The sequence below is a fragment of the Peromyscus eremicus genome, chromosome X, assembly GCF_949786415.1.
Source record: "Peromyscus eremicus chromosome X, PerEre_H2_v1, whole genome shotgun sequence".
Classification (NCBI taxonomy): Eukaryota; Metazoa; Chordata; class Mammalia; order Rodentia; family Cricetidae; genus Peromyscus; species Peromyscus eremicus.
Genome location: NC_081439.1, coordinates 24,536,935 through 24,554,040, shown reverse-complemented (window position 1 = coordinate 24,554,040; position 17,106 = coordinate 24,536,935). Strand labels below are relative to the sequence as shown.

The following is a 17,106-nucleotide window of genomic DNA, read 5'->3' as shown; positions in this document are numbered from 1 at the left end:
ATGCACATAGGCTCTCCTACCTTTAGTACCAACTCAAGCTAGATTTGGGCGAGTGGAAAGGAGGATCAGAAAGTCATCTGAACAACAGACGACTGCTACATTCTTCCCATTACTACACACATTTCAGAAAAAGCTAAGAGGAGACCAGGAGAGACTTAAAAGTCCATTTTACATATTTAGTAACTGTCAAAAGATTCTCCATAAAAAATATATACTAGGTAGAATGCTAGCAACAACTGAGAAAGAAGATAATGACTAACTGAAATGACTTTGACTGTGTTACGACTGCTCCGGTGCCATGCCTACCTGCTAGCTACCATACTCCCCACCGTGATGGTCATGGACTCTAAACCTCTGAAACCACAAGCCCCAAATAAACTCTTTTATTAAGTTGCCTTGGTCATGATGTCTTATTACGGAAATAGACAAGTAACTGTTTACTGCTTAGTTTATAATAAGGCAAACTATGCTTTGATAGTATTTGACAGGGGTAAAGATAGCCACACACCTCTAGTTACAGGAAATTTATTGCGTATACATACGGAAAAGTTCTGTGATTATTAATAGAGACATAGATATGCATCTCAAAGTCTTAAAAGGCTAGCATATGAATTGAATATACTTACATAATTTGTTACCTTCTTTGTCATAACCGTGGAGATAAATACCACCAATTTCTAATAACCATCTTGGAATAGAGGATTCACTAAGATCTAGAAAGTAATAAACTTTGATCAGTAATAGTAACCTACATATCTAAAAAGAAAACTCACACACTGTAAATATAATGTTACATAGTAGCATCACTTACTCAAACATGAACAATGTACAACTTAAATCTTGAATAAATGTAACTTGTTAAAAAATTAGAAAGAGTAGCTGGTAATACAAAAGCTAGTTCTTGCTGAGAAACTACTGACAAAAGATTTACAGATAATGGAAAGAACTGGAAAAACTCTCTTATTTCTGTGGATATCTGCAGATTCTGGTTGGGTTTCAAAATTGACTTGACTTATCAACACATGTTAACACTAAGAGACCATTCAATTTAATCCTGGAGGAGGAGTCTGGGTGTAGTCCAGTGGTAGGAGGGTACATGTTTAGCACAGACAAGGTCGTGGATTCTATCCCTAGGTTCCTCCTAAACAAAAAAAAAAAGCTACATTAATAAAATATTCACAACCACCTGAGAATTTGAGGGGGAAAAATCAGTTTTGTCTAACAAGATGCCATTTATCCATCTCCTCTCTTCCTCTTTAGCACCCCACCCTGCTGTGTGTGTGTGTGTGTGTGTGTGTGTGTGTGTGTGTGTGTGTGTGCAGACCAGGCATTGATGTGGGTTGTCTTCCTTTCCACTGTCACCTTACTTTTGTGAGAAAGTCTCTCACTGGATTTTGAGCTTGCTGAGCTGATTTGGTTATACTACTACACTAGCTGGCCAGCAAAGCCCCCTGGGGTCCCATTTCCACCCCACCCTCCACCCCCAGTCCTCTGACTACAAGTGCATGTTGCCATGCCTAGCTTTTCAAGTGTGTGCTAGGGATCTAAACTTAGTCATGCTTGTACAACAAATATCGAACCTACTGGGCTACCTCCCCACCCCCAAGATGGTATTTTTCTGCAAAGTTTTATATATAGTAAACTCTAATGTTTTAGAGCAAGTGGAAAAGAATTCAAGAAAAAAGATCAAATTCTTTAGCAAGAAAACCAAATAGACCTAACGAGTCTCTAAGGGAGGCTAAGGACCAGTGTGGCAGTACAGGGAAGGCTTTTGTTTCATTCACCAGCTCTTCCCAGAGAACAGTCAAGGTTTCTCTCTCATCCCTTCTGCCCATCTCAGATCTTTGCTCTGTCACCCAAAACTAGTAACCTGTGCAAGAATACACACATTGTTGAATTTAGTATGAGATTCTCCATGAGCTAAAAAAAAAAAAGAAAAGAAAAAGAAAAGAAAGAAAGAAAGGGAAAAAAGCCACATACAACAAACTTTATTGCAAATAAGTTTATTCTGTCTGTGATTTAGAAATTGCAGACATGTGCTTTTTTTCTTGATTAATACATGTTTCTTTGTTTAAACTGCCTACATTTTTACATTTCCCATCACTTGACTTCTTAGATTTTAGGTATGCCCTTTGTTGTGGACTCTAGTATAAAGAATAGGGAGAAAATTTGTTCTAGATTTGTTGACTATTTTGCATAAGTCTTTAGACTCAGTCACTCCCAAGTTCATGCTTATAGGTAGTTGAAATGGGCAGTTTTGTCTACTTCTTCTTGTTAACATTTTAGAAGGAGGCAATAGGTAACCTTCCTGCAAAGTTCTTCACATATCTGAAAACTACTGTAAAATTTCCTCTAAGATTTCAAACACCCATTTGATGACAAATTTTAATCTAGTAGAAGAGTTTAGAGAAGGCTGCCACAGGACTCCTTGGGGAAAAGCTTGCTTTTCTGGGCTCCCCATTCAGTTATGGAACACTCACAAACATGAGGTACTCTGGGGTATGGAAAGGCATGGGCAACAACTGAAAAAACAAAACAGGACAGCAATATCTTCTTATTTCTAGGTCTAATATGGAAGACTATCTTGCCATTGTTTAATGGAATCGAACCAAACACAGACTAGGTAACCATGCTTTTAGTGACAATGAGTGACCTGGTTCTCTGTGATCTGATTTTCTTATGAATGATTCTCCTTCTAAGATTTTTGTCATAAATGGTCCCTTTGAAAGTGTGATTAGGCCCCTAAAGATAATATTCTAGTGTTAATGATGACTGCTCAGGATATATGCAAATACAGACAAACATCTAACAATAACATTTATACAGATGGTATCACCCTGTCAAGGTGAAGTCCAATAGCTTACCATTGACAGAAAATTCTTTCCTCCACTGAAAACTCTCATCAAGCATCTTCAGTGTTTCATCCACAACATTATGTCTCCAAACTAAGTAACTTTCAACCCAATGATCATCTTGCTGAAGCCTTTCAACATCACGTGGATCATATTTTTCTGACTTTTCTAGGGAAAAAAACAATAATGAACATCTAAATCAGGTTAATTCTGCTGTGAAAAATAGCAAAAATAATGGCAAAGGAGAAGAAAAATCTGGAAGACAAAGCCATATTTCTCCAAGACACACATAGGGATGTTTTTCAGGTGAAAATGTAATCTAAAGAATTGACTGGATTCCTAAGTGAGAGCAGAATAAAATTATCTAAAGACTACCGATTTGAGAAGATGTCTAACGATGCTGTCCAGGATGTCTGAATTCTTGGAGTTCAAGTGATCCTCTTACTTGAGTCTTAGTAGTTAGAATTAGAGGTGTGCAATTCTGCACATGGCACAGAATATCATTTTTTGAAAAAGTCAAGTGGAAAACTGTCCATTAGCTAGAGTTTACTAGCTAATCCTTCCTTCCTGTGACAAAATCCAAGAAGGAAGGAAAGATTTTTTTTTGTGTGTGTGTGTGTGTGTGTGTGTGTGTGTGTGTGAGATTATAAGGTGCTCTCTAACTTGTGGCCCTTCTTTCTCAGTCTCCCAAGTACTGGAATTACAGGGTTGCATCAACAAGATCAACCAAGGACGCATTGATTTTGGCTCACAGTTTCAGAGGTTTTAGTCTGTGCCAACTGTCTCTGTTATTTCTTGGCCTGTGATAAGGTAGTATGTCATGGCAGAATGGTACCAGAGAACAAAACGTCTCCTATCATGGTAGACAGGAAGTAGAGAGACAAGCAGCAAGGGGCCAGGGAATGAGTATACTATTCAAGTGCACATCCCCCCAGTGACTAACTTCTTCCAGCAAGGCCCTGTCTCCTAATAGATCACTCAACTATGAACTCGTCAATGGATCTGTCCACGGATGAAGTCAGTGCCCTTATGATCCAGTCATTTCTCATCTGTTACCAGCTGGGGACCAAGACCTTCAACACACAAGCTTTTTCAGGGAATATTTCACATGTAAATCATAATATGCAGCATCATCATGTTTTCAGACTCTGAGGCCAACATTTCCAATCATTTAGTGGAGTAATTATATTCAATTATAATTGTGGGTCTTCATACACATGCCAAATTCCCCACTAACGTCTATACCAGATATTCCTCCTTGCATGCTGTTCTCACTAGTTTGTTGTAAGGGGATTCTTCTTGTCTCCGTGTAATCACCTCCACACATCCAAATTCAACCATTTGGCAGCATTCTTTCAGATATTTCCTCTTCTCACAAATATTTCCTGTGACCAAACGTAATTCTTTGGTGAGCAGCAACAGGCTTTCATTTAAGTTTTTCATAAGGCATTCAACAGTCTTTATCTTGAATTAGAGTTACTGGTATGCATGCCATCTTTCTTAAATAAACCAGGTCCACAGCCTGTACATCTTAAGAGTTCTCTAAAGCAGATGCCACAACATTTACTGACAGACTCTATTCTGTCTTTATTTTTAGTTCCTCAACTACCCATTCTCTCTTAAGTTCTAAAGCAAACGGTTCTGGAAATTTCCATGGCTTCTGCATTTCCTCTTCTTTCACAAGTATTTAGTTGCTAAGTTGTAGAGCGTCTCCGTCCTCTCCACCTGTACTGCCTTTAGTTCTGGGCCTTGAGATAATAGATGAAAGGGCAGGAAAGTATAAAGTGCATTGAGACAATTAACCTCTTTGAGTCTCCCAGTTTCTCATCTTCAAACAGTTTTATGTACTCAGAGGCCTGGGTAAGGGTCAGATGAAAAAGAATATCTGAAAGTGCTTGGAAATTTAAAACACCACAAAATATGAGACCATAAATCATACATTTGTGGAATGTCATCTGGGGTGTAGACTTTAATATATGGGCTCTATTTTTCTAATCTATAAAATGAGTGGTTCTGTACTACATAACCTTTAGGAAACAGTTTTAGCTCTGTAATTTGAAAATTCATTAGTATTCCAAGCAGATTTTCCCTTTAATTATAAATGACATTTGAAAGCATAAGATGGCTTTAAAAGAGTTAACATAGCCTCTGTCTCATTAAAGAGGGATCATTTTGTTTGGCCATTGTACCAGTAGAATATTTTCCTTAAAATTATGGCTGCCTTCATCCGCTTGCAGGAAAATGTCTGCCACACACCCAAGTTAGCATAAGCACAGTTTACTTATCAGTTCTTCTTCTAAATAAAAATGGCAGTCAGTGAAAAAGGGGACTAAATAAGCTCCCAAGTCAAACACACTTAGCATGTAGAAATGTTCTGTGGGTACACCCCCATTTTCTCACATAAGATATTAAATGCACATGTCTTCAAAGGTCAAAGTTTAATAAAAAAATTGCTGTATCATTAGAGACTTTCTAAAATAAATCTGCCTTTTCTCTCTCCTTTCACAAACACGGTAAGTACTACAATAACTACTTTCCTTGGCTCTGGTCATAGAGTCAGGTAATAGTTTTCGCTGCTATTGCTTTTGTATAATCAGTACAGATGTCAGTACAATAAAAAAAGCAAATGATATCTTAGGACTAAGATAAAAACTGTTCGACCTTAGAGACTTCTGGATGAGTCTTGGGCATCCACCAGGGTCCCAGACTACACTGAAAAGTACTTTCTTAGGAAAGTATTTGGAAGTGATACAAGGTCAGTATAAAGTAACCACAACAAAAACAGTGAAACATTATTTTTCACATTATTACTACTGGTAGTGATATCATCAAGACACTGACCACTACTAGAAATTTAAAGCCCTCTTCCTTTGGTAGTTTTCATGGATACCGATCTCTGAATCCAGAAGTTTCCATTTAGCGTTATTATTAATAGGAATGTATTTACACAGGAAATACTGTTGTTACTGTTTTAACCATTTGACCCCGGACAAGCAGAAATGAAATCAGAGCAGGGGGAAGAAATGAGAAAGAGATAGCTGGAGAGGGGGAAGAGGTAGGGTTTAGCAGAGAGAGGGAGGAGAAAAGTAGAAACAGGGATAAAGAACAAGAGGAAATAGGGAAAGGGCCAAGGGAAGAAAAAGGCAGAGAGCAAAAGGCAACAAGAGAGACGAGGGACAGAAAAGACAGACAGAAGGAGGAGAACAAGAACAGAGAAGAAAGTGAACAGTCAGCATGCTACGGCTTTGGATCACACAGTTAAAGGACATTCTTAATTATATTTAGTACAACAAAATCCACTGTTGTCTTTGAAAATTCATTGTGCTATTCATGTGTTTATTTGTATTATTTATAGTGTCCATATATAGTGCATGTGTGATTGTCAGAGGAGGACAACTTTCTGGAACCAGTTCTCTCCTACCGTGTGTGTTCTGGGAATTGAATTCCATTTGTCAGGTTGGTGGTATGCACCTTTACCCACTGAGCAATTTTGCTGGCCCCAAAATCTCTTGTTTTCATACACAGGCCTTAGATTCCTCCATGAATCTTTAGTATAGATCAGATAAAAGCCCTGACAGGGGTTTGGGAAAGAAGCACAGACTATTGATGAGTTAACAATGGGAAACAAAATAAAACAAAACAAAACAAAACCCCACTCCCTTAGCAGTTGGCCATAGTCTACTCTGAATCTCTTCGTATCTGGAAGACTGAGGGAAAGGTGATCTTCTATGACAGAACAAGTCTCAAGTTTCAGCATGCATCAGAACCAATAAGGGCTGTCCACACAGGCATTTTTGGGTTCCGTACCTCGATAGTGAACTTTGGAGGAGACCCAAGAATCAGCAAGCTGGTGTAAGGACCATATTAGTGAACCTGTGGTCTACTGCAGGGTTTGGTAATCCCACCACCCTACCCCGTGTACAGTTAGATGGTAAATATCTTAAACCTTGAGGGACACAGATATCCCAAGGCTGAGGCCTTGTATGTGTATTTAAAAGCCCTTTAAAATGCAAACTGAACAAAAATAATTCTCAGGCGAGGGCTGTATGGAAACCAGTCTTGGATGATTTTTAGTCAGTCGCAGGGAAGGTGGACCTTTATACTTCAGTTGCTTCAAGAACACCAAGGTCTAAATTTTCACTAGTCACCAGCTAATTATCCAGGCCAAACAGACTTAATGGATTTTGGTCATTCCTACATATTCTGAACTGTGTCAGGGCCTCGGTGTGGACTCATTATCTACAATTTGGTGTTTGCTCTTCTTAATCCAAGTCAAAACAGGAGGATGTGGGGCCCATCTCAATAACAATTCAGGCCTGGTGACACAAGCCTGTAATTCCAGTTACTCAGGAGGCCAAGGCAGGAAGGTCACAAGTCCAAGGCCTACCGCAGCTACACGGTGAATTCAAGGACAGCCAGGTGACTCAACAAGATACTTCTTCAAATTAAAAACCGAGAAGAGAAAGGCTAAGTTATACAACTCAGTGGTAGAATGGTAGTGTGCTAGCCTAGCATGTCTGAATCCCTGGGTTCAATCTCCAAAACACACACACACACACACACACACACACACGCCATATGGAAATACTGTTCACGATAAATAAGTGATAAGCACTCACTTTGAAGGGACCCACTCCTTCAGTCACAGCTGCAAATGTCAGAGTCCCTGTGTAAGGAGGAAGAGGGCATGAGAGGAGTGGGGCCTAATGCTGCTCTACTCTGCTGAGCTCCAAGTGCTCAGGGACTTCAGAAAGTCACCTCCTCATCCTTCTAATTCCTACCAACAATAGATGCACCTTACATTTTTGAATCAGAATGATTATTCCTGTGTAAGTCTGACCCCTCACCAACCCGGACATTTCTCAGGGTCCAGATCTTCAATAATAGATTGCATTGTTCTTGCCCTTTTGAAAAGTTAAAATTTTACAGAACAGAAAATAAAGTTATCAAATACCTAGGCAGCAAAGACTCTGAATTCACACACACACACACACACACACACACACACACACACACACACACACACACACAAAACCAACCAAGCTTACTGACTTCAGCTAAAATTACTCTTGATTTTTCCATATAAGCTTTCAACTAGTTTTAACATTTTTTTTGGTACTTTCCATTGTGACACCCTCATTAAACCACGGGTTATTTAGCAGAAGTAAGAAATACACACATTGCTGGGAGGTTATTAATCCATAGAGGTATGCTGTTTTGGCTTCCTAAAATTTAATTTGTTTTTAAGTATCTGTTTATTATGACTCCAAATATAGTTTCCTAACGGTGTGAGAACCTGGCCTTTATCATCTAGCTGCTTTAGAATTTTCTGAGACTTCTTTTATTACTTATCACATGAAAAGTATTTGTAAAAGCTCCAAAAGTAGAAAAATTTTTTTTAAAGTATCTATTCTCTATGTGTTTGGTAGGAAAATGTATACACTCCAACACACACAAACACATACACAAATATACAAATGTACTCAGCTGTGTTCTACAATTAAGTTTGTTCACTGTGCTGTTAAAATCTCAAATCTTAAGGACTTTTTTTTTTTTACCTGCTTTGCTCTAGGTGTGAAAGAAATTTGTTAGAATTGATTCCTTCACCTGTTTATGGATTTCTTGAGTTTCTTTTCTAACTCTGAAAAGTTGCATTTTTAAGGCTACATACATCATTAAGTAATTTTGAGTTGTTGAATGTCATGTTCACTGGAAATATACAGCAGTATAATAAAACAAGAAACATGGCGAACTAGAAAAAGTAAATGATATAAATAATAAGTTCTACAATGAACATAAATTTTGTAACATTGTTACATTGTTTAGTGAAATGTATCAAATTTATGTTTTCTCATTCTTTGTAAAATGGTGACTGGAGGGGAAAAGTCCTTGAGGAATTTCTATGATTCTATTCAAAAGTCTAGAGATCTTTTATTGTTGTTTCTTTTTCTTTTCTTTTCTTTTTGATTTTGAGACAAGGATCCATGTAGCCCAGGAAGGCCTCAGACACAATATGGAGCTAAGGTTGACCTTCAACATCTGATCCTCATATCTTCACCTCAAGTGCTGGGATTCTAGACCTGAGCTACTACACTTGGTTCTTCTAGATATTTTACTGTGATAGTTAACTTTCATTGTCATCTTGATATAACCTAGAACCACCTAGGAAGAGTCTCAATGAGGGATTGTGTTCATTGGGTTGGACTATGGGCATGTCTGTGGAAGACTGTCTTAATCAAGTTAATTGATGTGGCAAGGTCCAGCCAATTGTGGGCAGCACCATTCCCTTGACAAGAAGTCCAGAACTGTATAAGAGTGGAGGAATGGTGCATATGTAAGAAAGCAAATGAGCCTATATGCATACATTTCTCTCTTCTCTTGATTGGAGATGTAGTGTGACTTGCTATTTGAAGTTCTGGTCTCCATTTACCCATAATACTAGATTGTAAGTGAAATAAATCCATTTCTCCCCTCAGTTGCCTTTTGGTCAGGGTCAGGGTGTTTTATCAGAGTAGTAGGAATTAAAATACTTATCAAATCAGAATCACTGTTACACATTAAATTTTCAGTAATGAAAAGTCACTCCTGTACCCTATTATCAAGAGCACATGTTAGGGCTGGACATGTAGTTTATTGGTACAGTGCTTGCCTAGCATAAGTAAGGGCCTGGGCTCCCTAGTACCACAAAACAATGAAGAGTACACTGTGAATTAGATAAACAGATTGTACTCTTATTGTCTAAGCTATGAAAATAACTGACTAAAACAAAATCACCATCCTAGAACTGGCAGTATTTCATTAGCAGGTGGTTTCAAACTGCAAATGTCACTAAACATTAAAAATGAGGATATATGACTAGGGATACATTTCATAGAGATATGAATTTTAAAAACCCACTGAAAGATAAAAGAATAGTTGCTAGGCAATGTAAAGGGTCATTACTGAGACAAAAGATTAAAAAGTAAGCAGGACTACCAATTCTTCACTCTCATCCAAGTTTATGACTCAAGTCTTTGTGAGAGAGGAGGGACTCTATGAGCAAGGGACATCAAGATCATGATGGAAAACCGTACAGAGATGGCCAGCCAAACTAGTGGAAACTCATGAACTGTGGACCAACAACCCATGGGACTGGACTAGGCCCTCTGGATACATAAGACAGTTGGTTAGCTTGAACTGTTAGGGGGAGAGCAAGGTAGGGGGATCGGGATTCATCCCTGGTGCATGAGCTGGCTCTTTAGAGCCCAGTGCCTATGGTGGGACACCTTGTGCAGCCTTGGTGCAGGGAGGGAGGGGCTTGGACCTGCCTCAACTGAATGTACCAGGCTCTACTGACTCCCCATGGGAGGCTTTGCCTTGGAGGAGGTAGGAATGGGGGTTAGGATGGTGGAGGGGGAAGGCTGGGGGACGCGAGGAGGGAGGAGAGAGGGATCTGTAGTTGGTATGTAAAATGAATAAAAAATTTCTTAATAATAAAAATAAAAAAATTAAAAAAAGAAAGCCACATTTCATGCCCTGTGAAGCAGAGATTTGGTCATTTTAGATCTATCATAAGGATAAAAATTGATCCTTTTCAAAAAGTGACTGACAAATAATTATATACATTTATATAACATTCTTATGTATATATCATAGAACATATAAACCAAGCTAATGAAAAGATATTTTTCCATACATTTCATTTCTATTGTAAGTGTACTTAAAGTCTGCCTTAGTAATTTACAGGTATACAATACTGTTATTAACTATACTCACTATATTGTACAAAGATCTCTTGAACTTATTTCTCCTGTCTCACTGATATTTCTATCCTTTGACCATCATTGCTTTATGTGTGCAGAAATGTTTAGGCAATGTTCAGAGCAGCAGTATGTAAGATAACAAGCCTAGCGAAAACTGAAGTTCATCAATTGTTTTATGAATTCTATGAACTATTACACAGTTCCAAAATTAGTTATGTTACACAATATGAAGGAGTCTCAAACCGAGGCAAATCATTGTAAAATATGTTCAGCCTTTATATCAAGGTAAGAAAAGAATTAAAAATGTAATAAAGCTTTGGTGGAGGAGATTTCTTAGGGGATAAAACTAATGAAAAACAAGAGAATGAGTAACCCAAAATACAGGAAAAGTGTCTCCCAAACGTCATACTACATGGGAAGTGTCTAAGGTAATGGATCTAAACCTTTGGCTGAACATTAAGTACATGGTTACATATTCTTTCATGCTTTAAAGATTATGTCCATTAAAAATCCAACATTCAACCAAAACAAAATAAAAATTAAAAGGGCAGAAACGTCTTTGGGTGAGAGGAATCAACTTTAATAGCGACTGAAGAAACCACAAAATAATGGGTAATTTTGAATACATTAAGAAACTGCCAAAATCAATGATAGTGGCATTAACAAAAAAGGTGTATGCATAAATGAATATATTTATATGAAAAGAAGTTTAGCCAAACTAGCAATCAAATGCAAACTAAAAAACTATTAGTTAAGAAATGATGACATTAAATATGGATAAGGTGTGGGAAACGAACATTATCCCACAGGGCCAGTAGAAATCAACTTGGGCAGCTTGTATGGTGGAAGTTTGATATATACTATGAAATGAGTCCCAAGTATTTATTTGTGAAAACAATAATTTGATTCCAAGACATGAGTCTAAAAGGAAGTAATCTTAACTGCTTCATAAAGTTGTACTAACAAAAACATGCAAGTAATCTAAATGTCCAAAAAGGGATTATCTAAATGAAATGGCAGTTGTCTTTTACTAATAGATTCAAATATTAAAAAAATACAATGTTGCCTACTTTATAAAATGGGTAGTAAGATCATGTCAATAAAAATGTAACATACAAATGATAATCAGGATAGTCTTTTAATTTTGCTTTTAAGGATATAGACAAAAGATTAAAAAAAAACCTACCACTGTTAACTATTTCTAGATGGTATGGAGGCTTTGTTACTTTTCTGCTATCAACTAAGTTCATTTAAATAAATTCCTATAGCTGTAAGATCAGACAAACGCCTTGAGCACAGCAGGCTCTCTCTCCACATGTACTGAAGTACAAACATATCACCTGGACAGCCAAGGTTCTCTACACTGTATTCGTAATGTTTTCAACCATGTGCACCTGTCGCTTTGAGGCTTACTACAGCAAGCTTCCTAGGCTTCCTGAACGTACTGCATACCTTTTTATCCAGTACTTTTTCTCAGACTGTCTAACCCACCTTGATCACCTTCTCTACCTGGCCAAGTTCCACCTAAGTTCATAAGAAATACCACCTGGGTTAGTCAGCTTTCTGTCACCACAACAAATATCAGAGATGAAGAGAGTAAAGGTTTATTTTGGCTCCGAGTGTTAGAGGTTCAGTCTGTCACCAGATGGCCAAGCTGTTTTTGAACCTGTGGTGAGGAGGGACATCAGGCAGATAGCATGTATCAGGCCCAACAACAGGAAGAGGAAGGAACCAGGGTTCCATCATCATCTTTAAAGGTACCATTCCCAAAAACTCTTACTAGGGGATCGGCCCTTTTTTGTTTGTTTGGTTTCGGTTTTGGTTTTTCAAGACAGGGTTTCTCTGTGTAGCCCTAGCTGTCTTGGAATTCACTCTGTAGACCAGGATGGCCTGGAAATCAAAGAGATCTCCCTGCCCCTGCTTCCTGAATGCTGGAATTGAAGGCGTATGCCACCACTGCCTGGCTGCAAACAGCTCCTAAAGATTCTGCTATTTCCCAATAGCACCATGTTTTAGAGCAAGCTTTCCTAAGGTTTGGGAGCTGTTGAGCTTTTCCATGACATTGCTTTTAACCCAGTACTAACCAGATCACCAAGCAGTAGGTATCTTTCTTTGTCATAGCACTTAATCAGTCTTCTTTGAGAAAAGGTCTCATGAAGCTTAGGCTGGATTGCAAATCACTAGGTAGTCAAGGCTAACCTTTTTGAACTCCCAATCCTCCTGCTTTCACTGCCCACTTTCTAGGATTACAGGTGTATACCACCGTGCCAAGGGACTCCTTCGGTTCTTACTCTTTGTGATCCAGTTCACCTTACTTAGTAGTTTATCTTTGTTCTAACACCATCACTAAATTGTACAAGTTTGGAAAATGGCTCTATCATTTACCTTTCTCTGACAACCTGATTTACAGAATTAAGCTGATAATGAGTACTTTCAGAGCTGAATAAATTAATGTCACAAAGAGAAAGAAGAAAAGAACAGGAAATGGTTTTCATTTGAGACTCAGCGTGGAACTTCTCACAGTAACAATGACGGAGAAAAGTACCATAATTGTGGACCTCTATTTTCTTTTTTTTGTCTGCTTAAAAATCTACCCATATTTGGCAATATTTTCTACAGCCACAAAAAAATGAGCTTGGAATTCCCAAGAACCTGTTTTCAAATGAATGTTTGAAGAGAGATGCTTGTGGATAATAAACACTTTTCTTTAGGAAAAACATCATTATGGCTTATATGCCTTAAACCTTTTATGAAACAAAGTATTGTTAATGACAATACAGACTGTGAAAGACAAAAGTGGATGTTCTAAACACAAAGCTAACTTTTTCTTACATTATCTATATAATTTTTTATTCTATCTGTCAATCAATCTATCTATATACATATATATGTGTGTATATATATATTATATATATAATATATATATATATTTTGAGACAGGGTTTCTCTGTGTAGCCCTGGCTGTCCTAGAATTCACTCTATAGATCAGGCTGGCCTAGAACTCAGAGATCCACCTGCCTCTGCCTCCCAAGTGCTGGGATAAAGGCCTGCACCACCATCGCCCGGCTACTATTTATATTTTTTCAAGACAGGATTTCACTTTTCGTACATGCTTACCTGGAACCCACTATAATAAATCATGCCACCTTGGAACTCAAAGGCCCTCCTGCCTTAGCCTCTTGAGTTCTAGGATTCCATGAATTAAGAACCACATCAGTGTTACCAAGGTTAATTTCTAAAAAACAACCTTATAGGGAGAATACATACAAACTAAAAAGCCTTATTATAGTCCAGGGTACACCTGCAACTTTCAGGTGAGAAAGTCTTTCATGGCTTCTACTTTTCTTGCCCACAGAGTCTTTCTACAACTCTTGTGTAGATAACTTATATGCTGGTTCACCTACACCTAAGTGTATATATTTAAGGGTAAACCCACCCCATGCCACCATATACAGTGCCTTTCCCTGAAAAAAAAAAGTGTGTCTGTATGGCTTACATTGTGAAGGCTGCTCTTTGCCAGACTTTTGGTAGAAAACGGGAGCTGGTTAGGTCAGTTCTTAATTTGGAATATCAATTCTTCCAATGATCTTCTAATGCACATCTTTAAGTAGTGCTATATTCATTCAATGATTATGTACTGAATACTGTGAAAGGTATTGAGGAGTGAGAAAAATACATACAGCTTCTGCCTTCAACTTCTATAGGCTGCTACTAGTAACTAAACCCATCTATCATCTACTGGAGGAAATGAACAATAAACAAACAAGACAATTACAGGCTAGGAGGGAAAGTATGCAGGACAGGAAGCTACTTAATAACCCGGGAAGGCCTCTCAGATACATTTAAACCCTGAAAAGACAAAAACAAGGCCTAACCATACACACTAACTGGGGAAAAGCATCCCAGGCTGAGAGAAATGGAAATGTCCCAAGATGCAAACAGATGCATTCTGTTTGAAGAACACAAATGAAGCAGTGTAGCTATATTTTTCAAACTGTGAGTCATGTTTTGGAGTGTGATGTCAATTTTGAGGGTCACTGCATTTTTAAAAAGGAAGTCAAATAGAAAATGCCCTGGAGGAGGTGGGAATGGGGGGTGGGCTGGGGGGAAGGTGGGGGGGCTGGAGGTGGGAGAACAAGGAAATCCGTGGCTGATATGTAGAATTGAATTGTACTGCAAAATAAAAATAAAAAAAAATATAATTTGTACAACAAATTGAAGATAAATTATTAAAATTCCTGTAAGTTTGGAAATATTTCAATAAATAACAGAGCTATTTAACAATAAAAAATAAAAAAAGAAAATGCATCAGCCACATGTTTTTAGATTAAATATTCTTTAATTAACTTTGTGTGTGTGTGTGTCTGTGTGTGTGTGTATGTGTGTACTGGGTTGCTATTTGTATGTCTCTTAATGCTGGGGGTGTTCAACTCTGCACTAAGGAAGGAGAGTAATAAAAGATGAGGATAGACAGGTAGCCAAGAGCTAGGTAATATATGACTGCGTATTTGTAGGCCACCAAGAAGAACTGGAACTTTATTCTAAATACATACAGTGGGAAGACACTGAAAGGTTTCACACTGGGGAGTGACATGATCTAATCTGACATTGTGATGTTGCTTAAAGATTACTATAGCGAAATCCAAAAGGCCTGAGTGGTAGGCCAGGCCAAAATTCTAACACCAGGGATTCTGAGCAAATTGCTTAATCTTACTACACTTTACTTCCCTCATTTTAAAAATGAGAAGACTGAATCAAGATGACCTTTAAAACCTTGGAGATTGCATAACTTACCTATCTTCTGCTTGACCCCTCGAGCATAAGTAAATGACTATTATAGAATCATCAATTCATTAGTTACGAGTTATGTCTTAATACACTATAAACCATAGAGCTATGACTTGTATTCATATAGAAAGCTATTGTAGAATCTCCTTACTGTAACCAGCTATGCAGCTATAATAATAGACATGAGTGAGATCTCTGTGCTAAAAGGGAATGGAGTGATTTTGCAACTCTCTGGTACAAAGTTTGGTACATGAAGAAAATTGGCAAGGAGGTATGAAAAGATTTACTGACCAGGCTATTTGGAACAGATTTCCTTATTCGTTCTAGGTCATCAACTGATGTACACTACAGAACAGTATAAGGGTATAGGAATCTTCTGGTAAGCACTAAAATCAAAATACAAAAGTTTGATTCCATCCACAGTAACCAAATGACTAAGGCAAAATCTGTATTGACAACCCACTAGTTTTTAGTTCCACACTTGACAATCTGATACATGTTTCTTCACTTAATCCTTTAACCTTATTTACATTTCACAGATATGGAAACAGGAACTCAGAAGATGTAAGTAAGCTATTTAGTGGAAGGGTCTAGATTAGCATCAATCAAGGCAGACAGCAACTTAAGCTTTTAAATTCCGTATTTATAACTTATTCTAAATGTTTAAAAATACTGATCAGATAAGTACTTGACAACTCAAGTATCTATGACATTGAGACATTGAATGTTTAACCAATAAATCAATTCTGCACTTACAGAAACTTTCAAGTACAGAGCGTGATGAAATAAGAACTTGTGAGTAGCACTTTTGGTTTTGAGAAGCGGAATTAAGCAAAATAAAAGGAACTGGATTACCAAATTATGTACGAAGTATATAGCAAAAGTACAATGACAGTTTCCAGGTTTATTTTCTGGTGAAAGGCTATGAACTGCACACAGTGTCACCTATGTCATTAACCAGATAGCCCACCAGGCCCATGAACACAAGATGCTAGACATTCTGATTTCTAACTTACATTAACCTTGTAAAGGAAGAAACGAGCACACCATCTGCCTCACTGAAGCAGCTCACACAGTATGGCAAAACCCTTGAAACACGTACAGCATCTTTCCAGTGAGGGTTGAAAAGGTCTCTAACATCTGCCAGCAAAAACACCCACAAACATTCTAACAAAAGTTGGATATGCTCACTGAACACCCCACTTCAACCCCTAGAATGCAAGCTCACCTGTCACATACTCAGCTTCGAATCTCCGCCGGGTCTCAGAGATTAGCTTGGCTTTATTCTGAGCGTTATTCTGGATGGGAGACAAAACAGAACCTTAGGTGCTTATGGTCTTTACTATGATCACTCAGCACAGCGCACCTGCACTGGAGCGCACGGGCCCTGGGCCTGGAAGGCGGCTTCCCGGTCCGGGGACCCAGCAGTGGTTCAGTGCTGCTCACCTCGGCCATGGTCACGATCGGAGACTTGATCGTAGTTGTAGCTGTTGCCGCTTCCACAGCTGGCTGCCAAGTATCTCATCACCAGTCAGCCCAGCCCAAAGGTAGACCAAGAAGGGAGGGAGGAGGAGGCGGTCGCGTGACACCGGAAGGTAGAAGGAAGTGACTCCATACTGTCCAATCCCATACTGTCGTCCGGGGGTAGAGGCGGGAATAAGTTCTCTGCTCGGCTCCCACTTGCTTCTCTAAGGAGAAACTCCGCCCTCCGACGTCCTCCTGGC

General features: G+C 38.4%; 1 protein-coding gene across 1 annotated transcript in view; it reads right to left on the bottom strand.

Annotated features, from left to right (window-relative positions):
* The window catches only part of Mospd2 (motile sperm domain containing 2), a 40,195-nt gene extending 23,261 nt beyond the window's left edge, over positions 1–16,934 (bottom strand). Inside the window, exons 1-4 of the mRNA XM_059250295.1 lie at positions 16,829–16,934; positions 16,611–16,680; positions 2,865–3,020; positions 627–713 (exon numbers count right to left, since the gene is read on the bottom strand). Coding sequence (XP_059106278.1) covers positions 627–713; positions 2,865–3,020; positions 16,611–16,680; positions 16,829–16,837 — 322 coding nt within the window. The 5' untranslated portion in view covers positions 16,838–16,934. The remainder of the gene's footprint in view (positions 1–626; positions 714–2,864; positions 3,021–16,610; positions 16,681–16,828) is intronic.
* Positions 16,935–17,106: the final 172 nt, after the last annotated feature.